The sequence below is a fragment of the Thrips palmi genome, unplaced genomic scaffold (assembly GCF_012932325.1).
Source record: "Thrips palmi isolate BJ-2018 unplaced genomic scaffold, TpBJ-2018v1 HiC_scaffold_10, whole genome shotgun sequence".
In the NCBI taxonomy this organism is placed as follows: Eukaryota; Metazoa; Arthropoda; class Insecta; order Thysanoptera; family Thripidae; genus Thrips; species Thrips palmi.
Genome location: NW_023144621.1, coordinates 14,161,843 through 14,185,991, shown reverse-complemented (window position 1 = coordinate 14,185,991; position 24,149 = coordinate 14,161,843). Strand labels below are relative to the sequence as shown.

Here is a 24,149-nt window from a genome sequence, read left to right as displayed (position 1 = left end):
AAGCAGCTAGCGTCACACGTTCACACACCGTCACACGTTCAGTTTGAGTCCCCTTAAGCGACCCTCTGCAGAGGGTCACAAAATCAAAATCCAGCCCCACGGTTCCCAGCGCGCTCCCCGCCCCACTCCAGCCCAGGACTCTAGTTCACTCCAGACGCATGCCCGGCATGTCCACGCGCTTTGTGCGCTCCAAATGCCAGCGCATCCTCCAGGTCGACTCCAGCAGACCGATTCCGACGGTCGTTTTCGTCGCTCTGTCTCTCTCGCACTCATGGGGCGTCCCGAACAGGTGCGAGAGAGACAGAGCGACGATAACGACTCTCGGAATCAGTCTTGCAGCCGGGGAGCACTACACTGCGGACTTTCTAGAGCGGTCGGCTGTCTGGCGAAAGGTTCAATTCGGCCAAATGTTCCGGGCGGCGCGATGCGGCGCGATGCCGCGGCGGCCTAAACAGCAGCACGTGCCGTCACTCTGTCTCTCTCTGTTCCACCCACGCACAGTCACATCACGTATAATTACCTTTCACTCTCACTTCCAAAGCTCGCGGCGCTCGGCCGTCTAGCCGAGCCCCTTCCCCTTCCCCGGGCCGCCCTGTGCGGCACGCGGTGTGGCCCTTCCGACACCGCTCTCTCTCTCTCTCTCTCTCTCTCTCTCTCTCTCTCTCTCTCTCTCTCTCTCTCTCTCTCCTCTCTCTCCCTCCCTCGCACCCCCACGCGCGAGTGCGAGAGAGACAGCGCGACAGAACGTCTGTTCGGAGCGGCCCGCCGGCATCCAGACACTAACGCGGTGGGAGCGGGAAGCCGAGGTGTGAAAGGACGATCGTTGTTGTTATTGTTGTTATTGTGGCGGATACTGTATTGTTCCGATCTTTCAGATTGGAGGACTGGTGATGATGATGATTATGATGATTGGGTTGGTAGTCGGTGTCGTCGTTCACAATGACTCACACTACCCCCTGAAAAAACTCTAGACGCGTTTTGAGCTCAGTCGCTGAGCGGGACTCGAACGGAACGCGTGATCCCACCAATGGATTGCTTGTTTAGAGAGCAATCCATTGGTGGGGTCACACGTCCGGTTCGGTCCTATTTAGCGACTCTGGAACTCAAAACGCGTCTAGAATGCTGGCCACCTCCACCGGCCTTCTGGCCCGCTGTGCATTGGTAACGCGTGGCGCGCCACTGTAACCAGTTTGCTCATTTGAGCGATGCTCGGATTATCCGACACCTATCGACTGGCGGCAGTGGCGCGCGCGAAGCGTAAATCTGATTATCGAAAACATTCCACCTTATTCCGGCATTCCGACTCGCGGAGTATTTGAACCCGGAACCGGTGCGGTCAAACCAAAGAGTCTCTGACCGCGGCCGGCGGCGGCCGCTGCAGCGTTTAAGACGGTCTGCAGACTGAGAGTCGTTTTCGTCGCTCTGTCTCTCTCGCGCCTGTAGAGTGCGCACCCACGAGTGCGAGGGAGACAGAGCGACGAAAACGACTCTCGGAATCAGTCTGCTGGGAACGCCGGCGGTGGCGTTCGGTCTTCCCCGCGTCCGTTTTGCAACTCAAATCAGCGCTCCGTGACTCCGTGACCGGCGAGACCGTGCACACGCACTGCGCACGCACTGGCCGGGCCGCGCGGTCAGACGCGGCCAGTTCGAACGCGGCCCGCGAGCGTACTCGCAAGGTCGGCTTTTGCCCTTTCGCCTAACCTAACCCGGGACCGGGCCATGATAACCTCGCGGCTGCCTTCGTCGCTGTCTCTCTCGCGCCCCCACGGGACGCCCCACGGGTGCGAGAGAGACAGAGCGACTTGGAGCGCAGTCGGCTCATCCATAAGGCTGGCGGCGTCGCGGCGCGTCGGGGCGCACCACTCCGCCGAGAGGGTTCGGAACCTCCAGGCAGTTTCTCAATACCGTCGCTGTTTGAGTCACCGAGTCCTCTCGCCTGGCGGCGAGGCCGCGCCACTGCGCGAGTCAAACTGCGCGCTAAAAACGGAGAGAAAAAACTGATTTGCTTTGGGTTTGCCACGCGAATGGAGGGTGGCGAACGCCTGACGGGTAGGCAGCCCGCTCCGCCTGCGCGTCTGGCGGGACTGCCTACCCTGAGTCCTGCAGGCGTTTCGCCGCGTCTCGCCCGGAATGCCCATTTTGGCGGAAGCAAAAAACATCCACTTTTAGTCGTCTTTACCTGTTTAAAGTTAGCCGTTACGGACGTTTTACTTAGAGCGACTTAGTTTGTAAATTTGGGGTTTTATTTTCGTGACTCGGAGCACGAAAATCGCAGCGCACACCGTTTCCGAGTTACGGCACTGGAAACTGGGCTTTTCTCTCTGCGAGGTTGGCACTCCCTGCCCGAAGCTCACAGAGCCCGAGCGGCCCGAGCTCCAGAGAGGAGGCCATCCTTTGAGCAGACTGATTCCGAGAGTCGTTTTCGTCGCTCTGCCGTTCTCTTGCACCGATAGCGGACGTCCCATGAGTGCGAGAGAGACAGACCACGGTAACGACTCTCGGAGTCAGTCTGCTGACGAGACAAAACGCTCATGCTAATTCCCGCCAAAATCCAGACGCGGCGTGCGCCGTGCTCGCCGTACTCGCGGAGGGCGAGATGCGACCTTTGTCTTCTGCTGATACATATGCAAACGCCCAAACAAAAGGCACTTCCACTTTCAGAGGGAAAGAAAGGTCAAGAGCGAGAGAGGGCACCGACTCCCCGACTCGAAAATAACTAACGATCGGCAGATGCTTGGGTCCTGCCAAATCACCGACGTGTGTTCACTTACTCTGTCTCTCTCGCACGCATCACGGGGCGCCCTGCGAGTGCGAGAGAGACAGAGCGGAATCGGCCTGCAGTGCATCGCCTTGAATGCGCCTCGAAAGCTGCCCGGGCCGGGCCGGGCCGGCAGTGAGGGCACTGAAGGCGCGGACGCGCGGACCGCAAGGAAAATGACTTTCGGTTCCGTTGCCTTGGCTACTCGGCTGCCGCCTGCCTTTTGTTTACAACTAAACTGTCGTCTGCTGCGTCGTCTGCTGCGTCAGCCAGGCACCGCCTTCCTTGCCTTTGGCTTGCCTTTGGCTTGCCTTTGGCCGGCCGTTCCTCGCCGCGCTTCCGAGCGCCGAATTTCACGTTCCGAACCCCGTAAGGTTAAGAAGGCGTCGTGCGACGCGGAGCGCTGCGGAGCGCGGAGTGGAGACAAGCCGCGCCAAGCCGGCAAAACACAATAAAATCCGGTGACGCTGCGCTTCGTGGCGACGGCACCGACGGCACGGCCAGCCATTCCGAACGGCGCTTTCGTCGCTCTGTCTCTCTCGCACTCGCGGCGCGCTCCGACTGGGTGCGAGAGAGACAGCGCGAGGCTGGCGAGGCGCCGCGCGGCGACGTCGTGCACTTCCATACCGGCATGCCGGGGCACCGTCCTTGCATTCAAGGGCCTTTAAGGCGCGGCGTGGCGCCGCCAAACAGTTAGTGGAAATCGTGATAGGCACACGCCCAGCGCTGGCGGTGAAGTACGCCGTGGTGCTGGCCGAACCACAGTGGGCCAGCAGACCGATGGGGGCGGTCAAAATCCCGGACGCGTTTTGAGCTCCAGGCTAAATGGGACTCGAACCGAACGGGTGACCCCACCAATGGATTGCTCTCCGAACGAGGAATCCATTGGTGGGATCACGCGCTCGGTTCGAGTCTCATTTAGCGACCCTGGAGCTCAAAACGCGTCTAGAGTTTTGGCCGCCGGCCCACTATGCGGCGCTGTTAGTACTGTTGGTGCGACGCGCGAGGCATGTATACTTCCGCGATTTCCAGCGGCATGGCGGCGCCCGGTTTCTCCCTGAGGACCTCCAGGGGGTCCCCAGAGTGTCCTAGAGTGTCCTAGAGGGGCTCCAGGGGCCCCAGGGGGTCCGCCGGGAGGCGCGGTGCCTCACGGGCACGCAGGGGGCCCTTGACACAGAGGGTGTGCCCTCCTCCGGCGCGACCTCCTTCACCTCCTCGCCGCCACGACCGCCACGACTCACTTGGCGACGACGCACTCGCTGCGCGCACTGCGCGTGCTAATGACCCGTCATTACCCGCCAATTGTTTGGATTTTGCCGCCGAGACGCGCGCAGCCCGGCGCAGCCCGGCGCAGCCGACAACGAGACTCGAACGAGTCTCGAACGAGTCTCGAACAAGTCTCGAACGAGGCGGGGCGCACCGCGACGCGATGCGTTCGGAACGCGCTCACCAACCCAGGCGACAAACAGTGCGCACGACGCGCTCCGTCTCCCTCGCACCCCTAACGCCCTATGAGTGCGAGAGAGACAGCGCGATGGATCCTTCGGGATGAGGTGGCTGTAGAGCCGCAGCGGCGGGATTCTGTCGTCGTCCGGACAACCAGCCCGACCTTTGTCGCGCTGGTCAAACTTGGGTCGGGTCGACGTGTACCAAGGGAAAGGGCACGATGACCACGACGGCAACTTTCCAGACGCGTTTGGAACTCTACGATCCTCAGACAGGGCTCGAATCGAACGCATAAGGGTACCAACGGATTCCTCGTTCGAAGGGCGATCCGAAGGCACCCTCACATGGTCCGTTTCGATGAGTTTTGAGCATGCCACACCAATGCAAGCAGTCCCCATCGATATCGGTTGTCGCAGGAAACGCAACAAAAGACAGAACGACCACCACTGGAGGCGATCTTCGGAACCGATCTCCCGGCGTTTGTCCGAGAGAGGCTACACAGACTGACTCCGAGAGTCGTTTTCGTCGCTGTCTCTCTCACACCTGTACGGAACGCCACGTGAGTGCGAGAGAGACAGAGCGACGTAAACGACTCTCGGAATCAGTCTGCAGCCTGAGGTCGCTGACGCAGACGTCGTCCGCTGTCATGGAAGTGCACACACGCACTCGGCTACGCCATGGCTACGCTCGGCGCGTCGAGGCGTGGCGCTGCTGCCTTCTCTCTCGCACTCGCGAGGCGTCCCGCATAGTCCCGCAGGGGTGCGAGAGAGACAGAGCGACGAGACGCCGTTCGGAACCGGCCTGCCGCGGCACTGAAAGGACCGCCAGCGCCCTTGGGGGACGACGCGACGTCGACGCGCTGCAGTCGTTTTCGTCGCTCTGTCTCCCTCGCACCTACACAGGACGCCCCACGAGAGCGAGAGAGGCAGAGCGACGAAAACGACTCTCGGAATGAGTCTTGCTGCCCGCGCTGCCCGGAGGTCCTTGATTTGTTCCTGTTCTTTGTTGCCTCTTGATTCTTTTTCTTCTTCTCTTTCGTTCCTCCTCATTGTAGTCGCGCGTTGCGCGTTGCGTGCGATACGTCTTTCACGTCCAGGACCATTGTTGCCAATTTTCGGCTCCACCGCGCCCACGCAGCGCCACGCTACTGCACGCACGACCGCCACGCGTGCGTCGTTTTCTTGCTTTTCGTCCTTCCCCGACTGACTGTCAGCACGCTGGTTCCGAACGCCGCTTTCGTCGCTGTCTCTCTCGCACCCCTGCGGCACCCCGTTAGGGAGCGAGAGAGAGAGAGAGAGACAGACTGCGACCACCGCGCAGTGGGCCAGAGGGCCTGTGGAAGCGGTCGAAGTTCCGGACGCGTTTCGAGCTCCAGAGTCGCTAAATGGGACTCGAACCGAACGTCGTGTGACCCCACCAATGGATTCCTCGTTCGGAGAGCAATCCATTGGTGGGGTCACACGGTCAGTTCAAGTCCCATTTGGTGACTCTGGAGCTCGAAACGCGTCTAGAGTTTTGGCCGCCTGCGCCGGTCTTCTGGTAAATCCACTGTGCGGCGCGCCGCGGCGGTCCCCAGCACGCGGAGTGCGCAGTGCGGCACCGAGATTGGGCAAGGCGGCAAGGCCGATCACGTGCCCGCCTCGCGTGTTCAAGTCTCCGGGGTAACCAAAGGGTCGCGCCGAAAACCCGAAAACCGGCCGCGGAGTCATTGTTGTTAAGTTGGCAGCGCCGGCAGGCTGATTCCGAGAGTCGTTTTCGTCGCTCTGTCTCTCTCGCACCAATACGGGACGCCCCATGAGAGCGAGAGAGACAGAGCGACGAAAACGACTCTCGGAATCAGTCTAGAGAGTCTTAGTCGTCTCCGCCCGGAACGGCGCGCCAGGCGAAGGTGGGTACAGTGCGTCACCCCGGACGTTGTTGATGACCCTTGACCCTCCGGGTGGGTCCAACCGCAGAGTCGTCTCGTCGCTCTGTCTCTCTCGCACCCCTGCGGGGCTCCCCACGAGTGCGAGAGAGACAGAGCGGCGCAAGCAGCGCAGGTGTCACGGCCGATCAGCTGCTCGTCCGGCCAGCGGAGCCAGCGGGGCGCGGAAGTGACAATGGCGAAGGGCCCTCGCCGAGCGCACGCCAGCCACGCCGTCCACAAATGACGTAACGCGAACGTGGCGACGCGCACAGTGGGCCAGAAGACCGGTGGAGGCGGCCAAAATTCTAGACGCGTGTTGAGCTCCAGAGTCGCTGAACGGGACTCGAACCGAACGTGTGACCCCACCAATGGATTGCTCTCCGAACGAGGAATGCATGGGGTCACGCACTCGGTTCGAGCCCTATGTTTAGCGGCTCTGGACGTCAAAACGCGTGTAGAATTTTGGCCGCCTCCACCAGTCTTCTGGCCCACTGTGCTGCGGCATCCTTGGGCCGTCTAGGCCGGCCGGCTGGCAACGGCCTGTGCCAACGGCCTGCATCGGTCCAGCGCACAGGCCGCAGGTTCACGACAAGGCCGCTCTTCTCTTTTCCACGAGGTTGTCGCCCTGATGACCTTAGCCCCCCCCTCCCCCGCTTTTTTCCGGCTCCCGAAACAAAATAAAAAGTTTCGTGAAGTGCTCATAAAGAATGCACGCGGGGAGATGTTATTAGAATACGCTTCCGGCGTGGTAGCGAGGTGCGGAGGCGGACTAGGCAGCTGACTGATTCCGAACCGATTTCATCGCTCTGGCTCTCTCGCACCCATAGGGAACGCCCCGTGAGTGCAAGAGAGACAGCGACGAAAACGACTCTCGGAATCAGTCTGCAGAGCCAGCGGGGGTAGTCGGAAGACAGAGACAGGCCTGCGAAATCTGAATCAGCTGTCCACCTCTAGGACTATGGCAGAATGGTTTCCCAATAGTGCGTTGCCTGTTGCCTACCCACGCGGCTGCGAGCGCGGTAGCGTCGGTAGCGTCGGTAGCGGGCCGAAGCCGATGGGTTGCCTAGTTGCCGGCGCCAAGTCCTCCAATACTCCAATCGCAGACCACACTGCGAAATCCAAGTTTTCAGATGAGTTGCCTACCTTTCGACGCAGCGCTGGATCCTTTCAAAGCCTGAAAAGCTACCGCCAATCTACCGTTGCTTGGACTAGGGTCTAGAAACATATCACATTGAGATCTGAAATTTATTTTAGCAAGTTACGGGCTGATAATTTATGTTACAGTTTGTTAAGATAAATAATTGTAATGATAAATAAATTATGGATTATTAATTAACCTGGGCTGCCTGATGAATAAGTTGTTTAATTTTGTGTGGAAGAAGTTCCACCATTTCCTTGCAGACGGGTAATTCCAAAGCTACTTGCTTTTCTGCCTCAGGATTGACGGTACAGTAGTCAACGATGAACTAAAAAATTAAGGATAATGAATGGACAATCTTGCAGTCGCTGGAAACGCGAATTTGTCTGTTCATTATGCCTCTGAACCTACCTTGAAGCTTGCTAGACTTTTCCTATTGTTTTCTACCTTTTGTTCTCCATCACATGTAATAAGCCGGGCAAACAACCGACCCCTGAAAAAGTGACAGCTGAGAACAGGCCGCACAAATTCTGGTTCCAGCTTAATATCCTTGATGCTAGAGCTGAAAAAAGTTTAAAAATCATACACATTAAAAACTTGTTGCTAAGTACATCCAAGATGTATGTAAAAAAATCTTTTGGGTGCTTTTGCTAACAAAAACAAGCACTTACCCATCACTGTACACAGACGATAAAAAATATCCGAAATTGTCAATGCTCTTTTGAGTCAATGAGTTAAGTTTGCTGAGCACATGAGGATCGGGCATAGTTTTTTCATGATTTTCATCTCTAATTTTTCCTAACTTAAGATGAAGCATTTCGAAATATGTTTGCCCTAACTCATACCACATTTGCCGACATAGCACCAAGTAGCACTGGTGGTTCAGTGATGAAAGCAATTGCTCTAGCATGTCCACCCGTCGCTTGTGCATTCGACATTGTCTGTAAGGCACGATGGACAGAACAGTCAGAATTTCAAACAATCACCCAAAACCAAAGTCAGAATTGAGACTCCTACCTTTTCTCATCAGCTTCAAAGAACGCAAGGACCTGGAAAAGAGCACTGCTATCCTGTGTGATTCTCACAAAATCGGATGCATGCTCATTCAATGTGTAGTACTCTTTGGCATCCTCTAGCCACTGCTTGGTGAAGTGAAACACGGGAAGGGCATCTTCGTAATCCAGCACAAACTTATCGCAGACCTGATTTTCATAAGTCGGTATTTCTAACGTTGAGAAGAGAAGACCACTAATATCATCTGAAGCAGGAGTCAGGACTGTTAAAAATTGAACGGTCAATAAAAATAAGTTACTTGAGAATCAGTCAAATTTACCTAGAGATGTTGTTGTTTGATCAGGGGCTAGCTGCTTGGTCAGATCAGTGGTGGGGCTCTCTGTGTCATCATTTTCATCAGCTCGAGCCATAAGCCTTTCTTTTGACGATTCTAAAAGTAGAAGTCCATATTTGGCCCAGCATCGAGCAACATCTGCACTACGGTGCTTATATCTTTCTTTCCTAGAAAAGAGAGTTAATTCAAAAAATAAAGACTAAACAATGTCCCTAAAACAAGGAAGAGATTCAATGAATACAGCATTGGTTTACTTTGCTTCTTCTTCCTCTGAAGAGCCTTCCAAGCATTTTATTTGCTCATCATAATATTTCTCCAGCACATATGAAGATGCAGCAAGGTGGTGCCTTGCTTGTTTAAAACCATTACGTGTCATAAAGAATTGAGATAGTGTGGCAGCATTCAAGGCCCACTCAATCGGATCATAATCTTTGCTTTCAAGCTGCCTCTTCAGAGTGTTGTGACAGTAGACAGCAGAACGAAGTTCATCTTTCAATGTGCCATATATCTGTAAACAGATCATTTAGTGAGAGGATCTTAACTTACCATTTTTGTGATCAATCCAGGATTGCACAAAGAAATGTTAATTTACTTGAGCTAAATAATAAAGTGTCAGAGTATGACTTTTTTCCAAATCGCTCTCAGCTTTGGAACGAGGAGACGTCAGATCAGATTTATCAGCTTTGAAAAGGTCCTGAACACGAAAAGCTTCCGGAGGATCATGTTGTTCTGTGAATTGTTTATAAAGACTTTCAGCTTCTTCCAAGTATTGTTTTGATTTTTCAGGCTGCTCCAACATTGAATAAAGCACTCCTAAGTGGTTGAGCGCATTAATCCTCAGAATGACAAACCGAGGGTGCAGAGGCTTTTCTTTCGTGATATCCAAAACATTTTTAAGCTCTTCTGCACTTGCTGACAAGGTCTCTGTCTCATAAGATATGACACCTAGGCCCAGCCAAACAGCAGCAAGCATTCCTGACAGTATTTCACTTGCATTGCTGTCATGAAAACTGTCTATCAGAGTGATAACATCAGTTTTTATTTGTGAGAGCACTTCAGCGGCAGCATATTTAGATCTGTAGGGTTCAGTTTCTGGATCTTTCTGACAAAGCAGTTCTTCAACTTTCTCGTACTTCTCTTGAATCTCCATCAGATAATTGACTTTGATGTCAACCATGATTTTAGTCTGAAAAATGACAGAAAGTTGAACAATTGGGTATGGGGAAACATGGTTTGAAAGACAAACATGCATCAAATATTCGTGAAAGGTGATGTACCTTGATAACTGAGCGGAACTAACAGTTTGCAAAATGCAGTGCGAGACGACAGACGGCAGTAGCGACAAATAAATGAAGACAAATCGATGAAATGGTTATTTCCTTCCTGCTTCGAACAGCAGACGGCACCAGTTTGGCTACTGCAGCTACTACAGCAACATCGTCACTGTCGTCTGCAAATATGAGAAATTAAGCTCTATCTGGGTTAGAAACTGAAGAAACAGGTTAGAAAGTTTATAATAATGAAGATTTGAAACTGATTCTTCCATGTCTCCTCCTAGATGGATTTAAAATCATGGATAAAACGCCCGGCATCGTTTCTAGCGGCCCACTATTAAAAAAGTTGCCTTCGTTCAGTTCTCGCGGCTTAGCGGCGGCGTTCGTGGGAGGCTCCCTCTGTGTTGGGTCTTTTATTTTTGCAACGAACACAGTGGCTTTAGACTGGAATAAAGTACTTCTACAAGCGAAAAGGTATTTTTTTTCTCCTCGAATTTAAATTTACTTTTTCATCACACTTATCCAACATTTCTTTTTTTTACATTCAGGAACAATGCTGCCGTTGAGCCTGCACCCAAATTGAAAACTCTTCTCGATAAGGTTACAACTGATCTGAAACTGTCCGATTCAGAAAAGAAATCTGTAAAACTGTTTACCTCTGAATCAGACATCTGTGAAGTTTTCGGAACTGTAATATTTCCTCATGGTGCGCTTTTGGGATTACCAGAAACTGCTAATGCGGAGAGTGTAGCAGATATCACTCTGGACATAAAATGGGTAAAATTTGGTCTTTTTTAATGAATTACTTCTATTATTGGCTTGGGCATCTCAACTTCCTTGGTTGACATAAGTTTTTTTTCCAGGAAGACGAAAAAAGGCCAAAGAAAATCACCGAAAAAATTGAGAGGCTGAAAGAAGTGTCAGTACTGAGTGACGCTGCGAAGCAGTTCGTTATTGCAGAAGGACTGGTTTTGGCAAGAGATTATAATCATTTCACCGCCCCAGCACTTTGTGCATCTTTATGTGTCCTGACAAGTTTTGTACAGGGATCTTTATTTTCTTTGGGGGCCAGTATTAAAAAACACCCTCAAATGAAAGGTCCTGTTTACTTGGCATCTTTTATAATGTGGGCTTGTGCTGGAGCATTTGTATCAGGAAAAGTTAAGGAACTTCAGTTGAGAGAAGATATGGGTCATCTCAGCAAGGAATACGTAGACGGTGGTGTTGAATTTTATGAGAAGTTGCAACAGCAACTACAGCTAAAAAAGGATTTATGTGGAGAAGAAATAGCCAATTTTTTTGGAAGTTACTATCTTGTTGAAATTGTTTCTAAGAGATTGTCGAATTTGAGAAAATTGCAGTCAAAGTTTGGGTTTGAAAGCCTGTGAACCTGAACTCTTGTGGATGTATTCCATAAAGAATAGGACAAATAAATTTTTTTTTACATGTTTTCACAGTAGTTTTATTTTTTCAAATAAGGAAGGGGGAGGGAGGGGGATATAAACAAGGTGGTTAAATTTTGTAAAACAAATCACAGCAAAGAAGAAATAACATAGCTTCCTACTACAAACGAATTTATAAGCTACAACAAAAGGAACCACACATTAGTAAAGCTGTGACTGACAAAAAGCTTCATCACGCTGATGTAAAAGATAACAATAATTAAACTAAAGACTCTCAATGGCAAGGATGTAACAGTAGAGTTAAAACCGTCTTAAACTTGCTTCATTTTTACATATTTCTCAAGTCTTACCTGCCGTAGTCATAAATATCACACAAATATCAAAGAAAAATTCTTTTTAAAAGAAAGATTTTTTTTAAATGAATGAACAAAGGCCTCTCCAATCACAGATGTCAAGATGGATACACGCGACGAATCCGAGTAGCACTTTTGAGATGCTAGAAAGTAAAGTAATGACAAGATGCACATAAAATAAAGTTCTTTAAGTGTTACATGAGTACACTTTAGATTTTATTCAAGCAAGTCATGGAATGTGTAAATCCAAAATGAGGATCTGTCTTCCTTCATCACATAAAGAAAAGTCCAGTACAATTTGAATTGTCCCAAAATTAACTTGCTTTGTAGAAATCTATGAATGTAGCTCAGCATAAACTTAGATGATGCAGCCATAACAACACTTCCCATAACAATTACATAAAATGCCAAGGGTGAGACAAAAATACTGATATCAAAATTGAGAAATACATAGTTAATTTCACACTTCAGTATTTCTTGACCAAGTTTCACAGACTCCCCCGCAGCTACTGTCTATTGGCAAATGAATGTCGAAAAAATTTTGCAGAAAAATAAAAACACAAAAAATCCGCATGAGTAAAATTTTTCAGTCAACAATCTTTAAAAGAAATTTTAAAACAATAAATGAGAATCAGTACGTATTTTACATTACATTGTATTCATACATATATGAATGAACATTTACAAATAATTTTACTGTGATGCACTAATGGGTATTGCACTTATTTCAATTAAGCTACTTAACCTACATACCATATATGACAGTGGAAATAAATGTTTTGAACAACATTGCACTTATCTATAAGTTACATCCATTATGAAGGGGCAGTGTCTATGCAACTATATTGCACTAAAGAAAAAAAAGGGTACCACAAGGTTATCAAGGCCAAGCAAATGTTCTGGGTTCAAGCACATTTAGTTCAGCAAATTTAAAAAGTAGAATCATTCACATCGCCATTGTCAGCTACAGTATTTATTTGATATGGCACTGATGAGAACATTGTAGGTATACATACTTCAAGAACACCATCTTTCTCTAATTCAGTAAAGTCCAAATTTTGAATTGAACCTGGCAAAGAGGGAGCATTTCCACTCATGATGCGGTCATCATACAAAGAAAACCTTGCAGCAAATCCTCTTCCTCGATTTCTCCGTACCGATGCAGGAACATCCCCAGGAGTTTTGACTCTTAAGGTTGGGTCTTTAAGTTTCCAATCAGCTGAAGAACTAGCAAATAAATCCTGAAATTCAACACTAAGACGCTTTTTGCTGGCATTTCCTGATGGGGTTTTTGGCCTCATGCGAGGAAGTGATAATGTTGTTGGTCTCAGAGCAGGGCTTAATGTTACAGCTGTCGTATTCTGTGATGACTCACTCTTGTCCCCATCTGCATCAAGGACTGTTGTGATCACCCCTCTGGGTTTGTTAAGCAACACCTGTGTCTCTCTTCCAGATGGGAGGCTGAGTCGCCCATCAGTTCCTTCTGGGCCACTAACCTTCCACGCTTCATCTTTAAGTCCGTTTGTAACTTTCTTCTTTGATTCAAATAACTTGCGTAGTCCACCAGTCCACTGTAAGAACTTTGTGTGCTTGGGGGGAGAGTCCTCTGTATTGGCTTGCTGTGAACTGCATACCACATTTTGCACGTAGGGAATAGGTGTGATGGGTCGCAGGGCTGAGCTTGTATTCAACTGAGGTTGGTGCTGGGTTTGATTTAGAAAATCATTAGACACCAATGCTTGCGTATCTGTACAACTGCTGGTAGAATGGCAAGGTCCTTGCGGAGTGTGCTTTGACGAACGATCCACCAATACATTTCCTTGCCTGCTTAACTCCTCTTCAGATGCAGCTGGAGGCATGAGATTACGCTCCATGCAAGGGTTCCTCCCCTGGTAAGGTTGAAGAGGCCCTTTCGGCCAGCTTTTATCTGAAAATACATGCAGAAAGTTACCATAGACACCCAGAAAGATGTGTCAAACATACCAAAGGTATGCACAAAAGCATCAAACTTACTCAGCATATACTCAGGAGGATCTGATGGGGACAATGTCAGCAGGGTTTCAACTGTCCCTTCTGACACTGTTGATTCCTGAGTATCTTTCTGACTTGAGTAAGATCTCATTGAGCCTCCTGAGGTGGGCAAAGAAAACAAACAAAACATTACAGGCTGCATTGATTATTCTGTTTCAGAACAACGATCAACAACTTTTGATATGTAGTACACTGCATGTACCTGTGTCATCAGTTGAGTCCACAATGAGCCGCTGGGTGTCGAACAAATTTGTGTTGTTGGTAATAGAATTATTAATAGTGCTACGGTTGACATTAAATGATAGTCCTTGAGTTGGGTTTAGGGTAGGGCTCAAACCAGACGTAAACAAGCAAGCTGAAATTAATTAAGAACAAATATTTAAGATGTTTTGCTTATGCCCAGTAAGTCCAGTAAGGCATCATGACAGAGAAGTACTCACATTTCTGCCGTTCCCAAAGAACTGGCAGCTCTAAGAACCGTTCTTCAACACACAGAGCAGTTAATCGGGCTTCAGCATCCTGGTCCCAGCAGTCTTCCATAGTTTCACGAACCAACTTAATTGCAGTTGAATCTTTCCATGTTTCAGGGAAAAGTGGCCTAGCTTTGTGGCGAACAATCAGCACTTGCATTTGCTCGAAAGTAGGATGATGACCTATAATGTTAATAATGGAGAGGATTTCAGGTAATAATAAAAGAGCAAGTCAAAATTATCTTGGTAAGCAATCACTATGAACACCAAAATTACCTATTTCAGATTCAAATGGCATACGATATGGTGGAACTTCAGATCCAGTTTGATACAAATCAGAACACCGACAAGATAACTCCCAAACGACCAAACCAAGAGCATAAACATCAATTTGCTTCAGAGATGATTCACAATCTCTCAAATTTACAGCTCCCTCCAACACTTCAGGAGCCATGTATCTCATAGTCCCAACCTATAAATCAAAAACAGAAAAATACAAAAACAATGAACATTTAATGAAACACAAAACTGCTGATGCTGCTTTGAAAAGCTTGAAAAACTATAAAAAGATACTTACATCATTAATAGACTTTGTCTCAGCATGCTGCTCTTCTCCATTTTGATAATACTTAGATCCTACAATCTTCATAGCAAATCCAAGATCACACAGGGAACATGACAGATCAGCATTTACCAAAATGTTCCTTGTGTTTAAATCTCTGTGGCTCACACAGGGTTTTTCTTTGTCTGAAAGTTCAAGATAAGAGAATCATGTATTTAGAAAGAGTCAAAGTAAAATTTTAAATAAAGAATGAAAAAGAACACACAACATACCTCCTTTGCGCATGTCAGTGTGAAGATGTGCGAGACCTTTAGCAATAGAAAGGGCCATACGGCAAAATGTTGGCCAGTCAACAGTATTTGTACGCAAGTAGTCTTGCAAGCAGCCATTGGGAGAGTGTGACAAAACCAATAAATACTCAGGGCTTCCATCCATACTAGGCCTCTCATCGCATCCTGTAATAAATTTTTATGATGGATGAAGAAAGAATTGCATCATTGCTAAATCCAATGTTGGAGAATAATGAATCTTACCATAGTACTTAAGGAGAGACTGGCACTCAGACATGAATGGTAAGCAATAAATATCTCTCTCATTCAAGAAGTAAGTCCGATAATGAGGGGGGAAGACTTTCACTGCCACTTCATGTTCACCGACTGTTGCTCGCCACACACAGCCATACCTTCCCTGGCCTAGGAACAAACAATGGGTATTCCATTAAGTATTCTTTGATAATTAATTATAAACAACCTGACAAAAGTACATACCTAAAATGTTCAAGAATTTAATTTTGTCTCCAGTGTAGCAACCTAATATTTGACCATATCCTTGTCCAGGCCCATGTCCATTCTCCATCAGACGTACTGAATCTGGCTCAGGTTTCTGCGACCTTCGCATTCCAAAGCCTTGCCAGAAACAGTAGAGTGCGACAAGAAGTAATGATCCAACACAGACTGTAACCAACACACTCATTCCAACCACCAGGGTAGCTCTTCCAGACTCATGGGCTGCTTTAAGTGGGGAGTCTTCCAGTTCTTCAACTTCATTGTCATCTTCTTCTTCAAGGAAAGTGTCAGTGATATTTGCATTGCATAGGTCTCCAATACAGCAACAGAAACGCATTTTCTGGTTCTTATGGCGGCGTCTTCTCAAGGGCACACAGGCAGTGCGAGCACAGTCTTGCTTGCCTGAGCTTTCCCAACAACCTGAAAAACACCAAGTTGGAATCACATTTTCACAATAAATAATAAAGTAAGAACAAAACAAACAAGTGATAAAAAGCCAACCTTGTTTAATAACTTTGGTTTCATTGGTGATTGGATCATCCATAATGGCTGTGTAACAAGATGTTGGACACCTTATGTGCTGCTGATCAGAGGATCCCTACATTTGGACAAAAATAAATTGTTGAAGGAGCATAGTTACTTTAGAGAGAAAAAAAAATGCGAGATGTTTGGTCAAACATTAAGTTGCGATCCTACCTCCACTTCTTCTTTGCCCCCATCCTTTGAGATATCAGTAATGGATTCGCCGTTGGTGACAGGGCTCTTTTCATAGAATGCACAGAGATGCTGCTCCTGTTTCGGTTCATTTGCTGTGTGAAATCCTGAAAAACAAATTCAAACATAATGTGGTTGATAAAAGAAAAAGTACAGACTTCAAGGTCAATAAGTGGCAGCTGCAGTGAATGTGAAACTGCCTACGATGCAGAACAAGGGGGAAATAAAACAAAGTGTACTTGTGATAAAAAATCGGTGACCTTGCAAAATGTGCAAAGAGGACTTCTCAGCCCATAAGCATGAACGTTATGCACTGATAGGTTTCTTAAGTAGTTACTTCAATAAGTTAAAGATACACATCAATAAAGAAAATAAAGACAACTTACCTTCTGCTAGGAAAATGATCATGAGCAAAAATGATAGGATTCTCAACAAACCCATGATTTTTGACAAATCTTTTCTTGCTAGTCCGAAAGTTCAAGGCGTCAGCATATTACCAAATCGGGTGCCTACTACCATCATGAACTGTGCCTCCCATCCAGTTTGACAGTTTGGAGGACAATCCTAACCTGCAGATACAAAACAGGATACACACTTGAATTAATAAATTATATGCACCGATACTGAATTCACTAGTTTTTTTTAGAGCTTTCAGGGGTGAAGAACCCAAGTTTAAACCTTGCTAATCAAAGTATAATCTAATAAACAAGAAAAGACGCACGCACTTCACTGAGCACCATAATAAATGCATAGCACAGCAGACGAAACACAACATTCTATTCATAGTAAGGACCAGGCACGAAAATGGGCTATCAAAACTTGGGTACCCAAACAAAGATTAATCCTCGAGGTTATTTGTTAACTCTGACAAAAACACCGAAACATTTATGTCTACGAAAAACCGTATAAAAGAGTGTGGAAATAGGCTCTGCACAGAAAGGCTTAATACTTGGACCCAGGAAACATGTTTTGCACCTACCTTTCTCGTAATACCGAAGTTCTAATGAGGCTTCACCACGATACGCAACGCAGATAAAGTTTTTTTCCAGCCATTTCGCGCAAAAAACAAGGAGTCTGACGTGTTTTTCCAAAGAAAAGCTCTACTCGGCTTGCTGGAGGGTGGGGTGCGGCGGTGCGGGCGGGAGAGCGACGCAAAGCAAAGGCCCCAAAGGGGTGCGAAGGGACAAGGGACAAGGGGGGGGGGGGGGGGGGCGAGGGAGCGCCAGACAGCAGACAGTCTCGCCGGTCACGTGACGTCTGGGTACCCCTCCCCCTCCCTCCTGTCTCGGCGCCCCCTTGCCCCTTCCCTTTGGCCCTTGTACCCGGTCTCTCTCCATCTCCCTCCCTCCCTCTCTCTCTGCACAAGCAGCACGCACCGCCGGTGTGGGGTGTGGGACGGTGTAGGACAGTGTACTTCGCCGGAATCCAACGCTGTTTCTGTTTCTGCAACGTCGCTTGCCACCAAGCAGTTTCTAACGCCAGTGCACGGCGAGGCTTCGTTTCGTTACAGGTGCGTGCAATTCACGTTGCGTCAGGACCAGATGCAAGGAAGACCCTCAATGGAAGCTTCGGCGTCCAAGGAAAATCAAGCAACGCCTCTTACAATTAAAATTATTTGACCCAATTAATGGAAACAACGCCGGAATCCACGGACCAAGTGTGACAGCAACGCTAATATACCAATACCATTAGAACCAAGAAATCTGATGACTTGTCAATGTGATAAGGAGGAGGAGGAAGTAGATAAAAAATTAAGACAGATTCTTTTGATTTTTTTTTGTTTCATTTAATACCACAAAAAAAAAGATGAAATAATCCACATTTTCCAGCCAAGCTGCCTCTTTGCTTAAGGGAACTTACCCCTACAACGCTTCCTGAACCAGATCTGATGTAAGTAATGGCAAATGTTGTCATGCAACAATGCAAAAACACTCCATACCAGATGCAGTTCATAATCATTACACTAACACTATGATTAATAATTAATATCATAAAACCCCAATAGAATAACCATTTCACCTTGATTCTTAAAATTACCCAATCAAACATGATAAGATGAATGCAATTGATTAACATTCAGAAAAGCAACATAGTTGATGTAAAGTTTCAGACACTGATAAAACAAATTTAAAAAAACAAATCAAGATTACACATCCTGGACAATTTGTGTCCTTTCCAGTAGGAGTGCAATTGTGATCAAATCCAACCATGATATTCAAAAACAGAAGTTGGATTTCTTTTAACACTTCCAAAACAAAGGTAATGTTTTAAAAAACATGAAAGTGTTGACCATCACTTTACCCCAACAAATACAATCCACAAACCAACCAAAATGGACATTAGGCAATTCAATAACACAAAAGAAAAATGGACTGTCAAAGTCATAATTATGAAATTCATATGTAATACCCTGCATTGAAATAGGATGATACATCATTAAGAAAAATTCATTTCATGGCCAGTCTTGAATTAAGTACATACAAAATTACCTAAGTACAAGAATGAACTAGTTGCAGCTTTTCTTGCAAGATACAAGAAAAACCAAATTTTGATGGAATACAGCCCATTGACATAAAAGCTACTCCAGAAAACTTTTTTAGTCAGAAAAATTGAATGAAATGGTCAACAAATGAATGTCATTTAACAAGCTATGTAATAATTGATACATGTGAAACCCCATGTTCATATTATTTGTAGAACTACATTACTTCACACCCAAGTATAATAGAAATAAAAATTAAAAAAAATTGGCAATTAAAAGTTTGTGACAAGAAGTCACTTTTAGGTCCCAAGAGTTGGAATAAAAATTCAAACCAGACAAAAATGCTGGTATGAAGTTGAAAAATCATTTTTAAACTAAAATATATTCAGGCTTCTTTTTTTTTCTTTTCAGTTTTTGATCAGTTGTCAAGTCTTATCTGGGACACCAGAGCGAAAAGGTGAGCTAATCCATAGGACCAACTTGGATGAATTCAATGAACAGGGGCGAGGTGCCAGTCATGTCCGAGGAGTCTACGACCGAGGCGCGGCGACACATGATGGGCGGGGACATGTACGGAGACATGTCGGACATGTCGGACATGTCGTGGTCGCGGTCCTCGGAGCCCTTGGAGTCCAGGGACGTGCGGGACAGAGACAGGGACAGGTCCGGGAGGGCGCCGGCCAGCGACAGGCGGCGAGCCACCTCGGCGATGGGGGCGGCGCCCCCCAGGTCCAAGCCCATGCACAGGTTGGCCGGGGTGTTGCCCTCCACGAAGTGCTCGGGGGACATCGGCAGGCGGTCTTTCAACAACATCCTGAAAATAAAAGGAGACAGTACCACGTTAGTTTGCTTTCCCGTACAACACGGCGGGCAGTAGAACAGCTCCAGGAAGTTCGACAACTCACCATGCTGCGTGTGAGGACACGGTGTGCACCTTGGGCACGGGAAAACCATTGAAGGGACTCGCGACAGGCAAAGAGTAGGCACCCAAGTTTTGATAGATGATCCAGCTGCCCAAGTCCATAAGAGGAAGCAGCACATTCTCTTGAACCTTATCAATGCCGTCGCAAGTTGGTCCCCACACAGAGGAAGGAATCAGTTTGCCTTTGGGTGTCTGAAATACACAACCGAAACGTTAGTCAACCACAAGAGAGACTCGAAAATTGCATGTTTATTGGATACGTCAGGTGAACCTACCTCGAGAGGCACACCATGGAAGACAGCATCCTCATACAGCTTGGCATTGAATGAGCCGTACACACCGTCATTGATGTAATACATGACACTGGTGATGTCGCCCTCTTTGGAACGGATCTCTCGTTTGGAATGAATGTTTGTGGCCAGAGTAAAGGCGGAACAGACAAAGTATCTGCCAGGCTCAGCAATTACTTGGATCTCAGGAGATGCGAAAAGCTCGTCTAAAGATTTGTTGATGACATCTGCACACTGCAAAGGATCAATGGCTGTATGTTAGAAACACTTAATTTGACAGAATATTTTAGACTAATATGTTTAAATAATAAATACCTCAGAAAAGTTGGTATTGTTGTCTCCAGGGAAGCCACCACCAATGTCCAGAAGGGTCATATTGAAGCCCAGGCCAGTGCCGAAATCGAAGAGATCCCTAGCAAGAGAGATGGCTCTGCGGAAAGCAGCAGGCTCGCGGCATCCAGAACCTACATGGAAGCTCACACCAACAACATTCAATCCAAGATCACGAGCAAGGGTCAATAGGTTGGGACCCTCAGTGACAGGATCACATCCGTATTTGATGCCAAGCTGAGAACATGAGGATGAAGCATCGCAGCGCATGCGCAACACCAAACTGAAATAGAAAATAATTCAGTCAATAAGGGATTTATGACAACAACTTGCCGGATCCATCAAAACCTTCAACAATGGCTTTAACTTACTTGCAGGTTGGGTGGAGGCTCTTCATTTTGTGCAGCTCAGTGACATTGTCATAAGTTGTAAGGTTGACTCCCAAGGCAGCAGCATGGCGAATATGAGAAGCCGGTTTACAGGGATGAGCGAAGATGATACGGTTGGGGTCTACTTCAAGGTCCAAAACTTTGTTGATTTCACCCTAATGAACAAAACAAATAGAATCACGAGATTAGGAAAGAGCAAACTATGGTAGAGAATTAATGCATTGGGACAAAAAAATATTGAATGATGTTGCTTACCTTGGATGCACAATCAAAGCCGGTTCCAAGTGCAGCAAGAATTTCAAGAACAACTGTGCTGTCATTGCATTTCACAGCATAATGGGGCTGAACACGGGGAAGCAGAAGTTTCCACTGCTTGTACTTAAAAATAATTTCATCGGCATCACAGATGTAAAATGCCTCTTCTTGGATTCCTGACTGACAAATTGCCTGGAGGACTGAGGATGGGCTAGTCTCTCCGTCCAGGACATGAATGCGTTCATCAAGATTGGTGAGCTTCATCTTGATTGGTTTTAATGTAAAGATAAAATAGAAGAAAAAATACTACTGGGGTTTATAATATAAAATAGTCAATCACAGGATAATAGTCCTGTTGGAAGCGTTCTAGGTTGACTCGTTCAACTAAGCAAACTGTAAAGAGAGAGGACAAAATTCAATAACAAATTCACAAAGATATGAAAGAACCACAGTATTAACATTAAAACTTACGAGGCAGCCTATGTTCGGTCGGGGTCAGCGTTAGACTGAATGGTACTAGTAAGCAGGTTAAGGGGGCTAGCACACAGATTCAATTGACAGCCAAGGCGGCTCGGCGTTGAGGGCAAGGTGCCACTTGTTCTGGAATTGGGAAAGTGCACTTGCTGGGCCTTGAACCAGCCGACCCGAGTTCCCGCTACCCTGCAACACCAAACAAAACAAATGGTCAGCCTTGACAAGTCATAGTATCATGTTTACAGGTCTCAGCTAACTGTATAGAGGTTTTCTTTTCATGGCATCTTTACTAGTATATACATTAAATAAGACTAAATGAACTTGATAAAAATGTCACAGAAGTTGACAAACTCAAGATTGTCTTCCAAAGAACACAAACAAAATAAATAATCACAGAAAATGCAACAGCAGAAACACACATAGCATTTGTCAATTTTCTCACATGAGACATTTTGAATTGGTTTCAACCTGACTATGACCATAGCTTAAGGACGCACAGAGTCACAATATTCCAAGGACAAACACGACGAAACACTTACTCTCTCCATAGAATACTTTACCTTTCGACTTTCAGTTTCGTCTTTTAGACGGTAGGTGCAATCACAGCACCCGGCCTCACAAGGACCCAATTGAACACCTCCAAAATTAAAGTTAGGACTGCACATTCCCAATCAGACCCAGCCAGCAGAGCATCGCACACCACAGGTGCTAATAGTCACTAGAAACAGGTACTGAACAAATGCGTTCCACTGTACTGAAGTGACCAAGTCACACACTTCCACCCGCACTGCTTTCCAGTTGTCACTGCACGTACCACAACTTCTATTCTCACACTCCTTCAATCCTAAACTCAGGCCGGCTGGCTCCCTGTATGACTACAGGCGGCACCGTCTTGCTAGGATCACGACAGATCGGACTAATCTGAGCAAGCCACAGTCATGCAGTTTTATACGTTATCTGGTACTGTCTCAGGAGTGACGTACAGACAAGAGATAAATGTGGCCAATGGCATGGGTGATGAACCGTGTTATCAGTGACCAGACACAGCTGGCAACAAGGCACAACTTCTACAAGTGCAATTTTTTTTTTCCCCCCTCTCTTGGGATTAAACTTGAGATAGCCAGCAGAGGCAACCAATAGAAAGAACAATAAGAAAAGAGGGCAACAGTGCCCACTTTTTAGAAGGGAGGGAGACAAAAACTTCAGAAAAGGTACAAGTGCCACACAGCAGTGTTCACCAGACAAGAGGGGGCTGGTAGGGCCTGTGGTAACAAGGCAGTATAAAGGTCACAATCTGACTGGAACTCAGAGCAGAGATCACAATCTTATTTCAATGCTATTGCGCGGGAGGCTTTTACAGCTACCCAAAGCAAACGTGTGAGGGGAGTAAATTTCACTTTCCAATTTCAGTGTCTTCAAAGAAAAAAAATTATGAGAACAAACAAAACATGAAATTCTAGTATCATTACAGGTCCTATGTTGCACAATAGGCCGTGAGGCTTGGACTGCGTGACCATCCCGGGGGACGCGGGTCTAGAGCAAAAGGCACCAGTTTGGAGAGACGTGGAACACAAGGTGAAACGTCACATTTGGTTCAAACCAAACCGGACTCATCTGGTTGGTCACGGAAATTTCTGTCCCCACATAACCTTAATCATGACCCTTGACTCAAGGACAGATTAACACCGCGGCGGCACTGCGAGGTGGCCGTGGAAGGGCGCAAAACAACCAAACCTACTTACATTTTGGGAAAGAGTCATGGGACATTTCGTCCGGCAGCGAGCTGAAACCCTGGCCAGCGAAATGCTGAAGGTTAAGCGAACCCGATTGGCGTCCGCGCTCCGCGTCGCGTTTCGTCCCGATTTGCTCACCTGGACGAAGTAAAGCCACCCAGAGGGCTGGCTTTGGTTTGATGGCGGAATGGTGGAGGCCTTTTTTTACTCGACCGGTGAAAATTCAGGGTGATTTCTTGATATTTTGCCTGATCCGGCGAAGCACCACACACTCACTCAGCGCCCATTTTTTCGAGTGGGCTGAGTGGAGGGTGGGGCGGGGTGAGGCGGGGGGAGGGGGGAGGCTGAGACGGCCAGGCACTACTTTCGCTACGGCCGTATCCTTGCGCCGGCGGTTGAGGATCGATATAGTTACTTCCTGGTTCCCGCGAAGGAACTACATGCCAGCGACGCGGCCGCAAGGACGACTCCAGCCGGTGGCCGCGACGCAACGCGCGCTCGCTCCAGCGCTGTCAACGCCCGCCGCTCCAGGAATGGTGCCGATTGCGCGGCACTACTTTGGGCGCGGGGGTTTGGGCGCCAGGGGCGGGGAAGGGAAGCGGGCAGAAGGGCCGCGAAGGTTTTTCCCCGCGCGCATGGTAACCAGCACCCTCAATCAAGTCACACATTTCTCGCGCCAAGGGAAGAGGAATGAAATTTTTCGCGACCAGGCGGGCAGCCGAACCCGAGGGACACTCGACAAATTCCGGAAGCGAAGACGCTCCGAAGGTTGCGGCAGACTTGGATGCGGAAGCGATCCCGCCTCTGTCGCCGCGCTACTTCCGGTTTCCGGTCTCGGTACCCGTAGGTACCCGTTGCCGCGGATGACGTCACGCCGTTTTCCCGGAAGACGCGGCTGACGTCACACTGCAGGCTGCGCTGCAAAAAATAGAGCTGTGGGGCTGCAATTGCTAGCCCCACCTTCCCGCGCAGATAACCGCTAGTGCCAGCAGACTGATTCCGAGAGTCGTTTTCGTCGCTCTGTCTCTCTCGCACTTATACGGGACGCCCCGTGAGTACGCGAGAGACAGAGCGACGAAAACGACT

At 47.8% G+C, this 24,149-nt stretch overlaps 4 protein-coding genes across 10 annotated transcripts; 1 reads left to right on the top strand and 3 right to left on the bottom strand.

The window, feature by feature from the left end:
• Positions 1–7,336: 7,336 nt before the first annotated feature.
• On the bottom strand, positions 7,337–10,015 carry LOC117648880 (KIF-binding protein). Its single transcript, XM_034391373.1, has 8 exons — positions 9,874–10,015; positions 9,189–9,782; positions 8,851–9,104; positions 8,582–8,763; positions 8,266–8,506; positions 7,920–8,189; positions 7,660–7,810; positions 7,337–7,576 (listed from the first exon to the last, which is right to left on the bottom strand). The coding sequence occupies exons 2-8, from the start codon at positions 9,771–9,773 to the stop codon at positions 7,439–7,441; spliced, it is 1,821 nt and encodes a 606-aa protein (XP_034247264.1). The 5' UTR covers positions 9,774–9,782; positions 9,874–10,015; the 3' UTR covers positions 7,337–7,438.
• On the top strand, positions 9,980–11,322 carry LOC117648896. Of its 3 annotated transcripts, XM_034391375.1 has the most exons (4): positions 9,980–10,077; positions 10,155–10,344; positions 10,419–10,647; positions 10,722–11,322. In XM_034391375.1, the coding sequence occupies exons 2-4, from the start codon at positions 10,169–10,171 to the stop codon at positions 11,256–11,258; spliced, it is 942 nt and encodes a 313-aa protein (XP_034247266.1). In that variant the 5' UTR covers positions 9,980–10,077; positions 10,155–10,168; the 3' UTR covers positions 11,259–11,322. The 3 variants fall into 3 exon arrangements, with proteins under 3 accessions (XP_034247266.1, XP_034247265.1, XP_034247268.1); XM_034391374.1 differs by having other exon boundaries at positions 10,040–10,344; XM_034391377.1 differs by having other exon boundaries at positions 10,044–10,344; positions 10,734–11,322.
• Positions 11,323–11,427: 105 nt separating this feature from the next.
• LOC117648854 (bone morphogenetic protein receptor type-2) lies at positions 11,428–17,364 on the bottom strand. Of its 2 annotated transcripts, none has more exons than XM_034391371.1 (13): positions 17,168–17,364; positions 16,575–16,757; positions 16,171–16,295; positions 15,976–16,072; positions 15,457–15,894; positions 15,223–15,381; positions 14,962–15,144; positions 14,705–14,874; positions 14,404–14,599; positions 14,098–14,310; positions 13,860–14,012; positions 13,640–13,756; positions 11,428–13,553 (listed from the first exon to the last, which is right to left on the bottom strand). In XM_034391371.1, exons 2-13 carry the CDS (start codon positions 16,627–16,629, stop codon positions 12,556–12,558), a joined length of 2,904 nt encoding a protein of 967 aa, XP_034247262.1. In that variant the 5' UTR covers positions 16,630–16,757; positions 17,168–17,364; the 3' UTR covers positions 11,428–12,555. The 2 variants fall into 2 exon arrangements, with proteins under 2 accessions (XP_034247262.1, XP_034247263.1); XM_034391372.1 differs by lacking the exon at positions 17,168–17,364 and adding an exon at positions 16,914–17,104.
• Positions 17,365–17,958: 594 nt separating this feature from the next.
• LOC117650608 (ornithine decarboxylase 2-like) lies at positions 17,959–23,373 on the bottom strand. Of its 4 annotated transcripts, none has more exons than XM_034394161.1 (8): positions 23,202–23,373; positions 21,328–21,516; positions 20,857–21,249; positions 20,584–20,756; positions 20,198–20,495; positions 19,868–20,116; positions 19,576–19,784; positions 17,959–19,484 (listed from the first exon to the last, which is right to left on the bottom strand). In XM_034394161.1, exons 3-8 carry the CDS (start codon positions 21,118–21,120, stop codon positions 19,133–19,135), a joined length of 1,545 nt encoding a protein of 514 aa, XP_034250052.1. In that variant the 5' UTR covers positions 21,121–21,249; positions 21,328–21,516; positions 23,202–23,373; the 3' UTR covers positions 17,959–19,132. The 4 variants fall into 4 exon arrangements, with proteins under 4 accessions (XP_034250052.1, XP_034250068.1, XP_034250044.1 ...); XM_034394177.1 differs by lacking the exon at positions 23,202–23,373 and adding an exon at positions 23,073–23,181; XM_034394153.1 differs by lacking the exon at positions 23,202–23,373 and adding an exon at positions 21,891–22,260.
• Between the last annotated feature and the right edge of the window lie 776 nt (positions 23,374–24,149).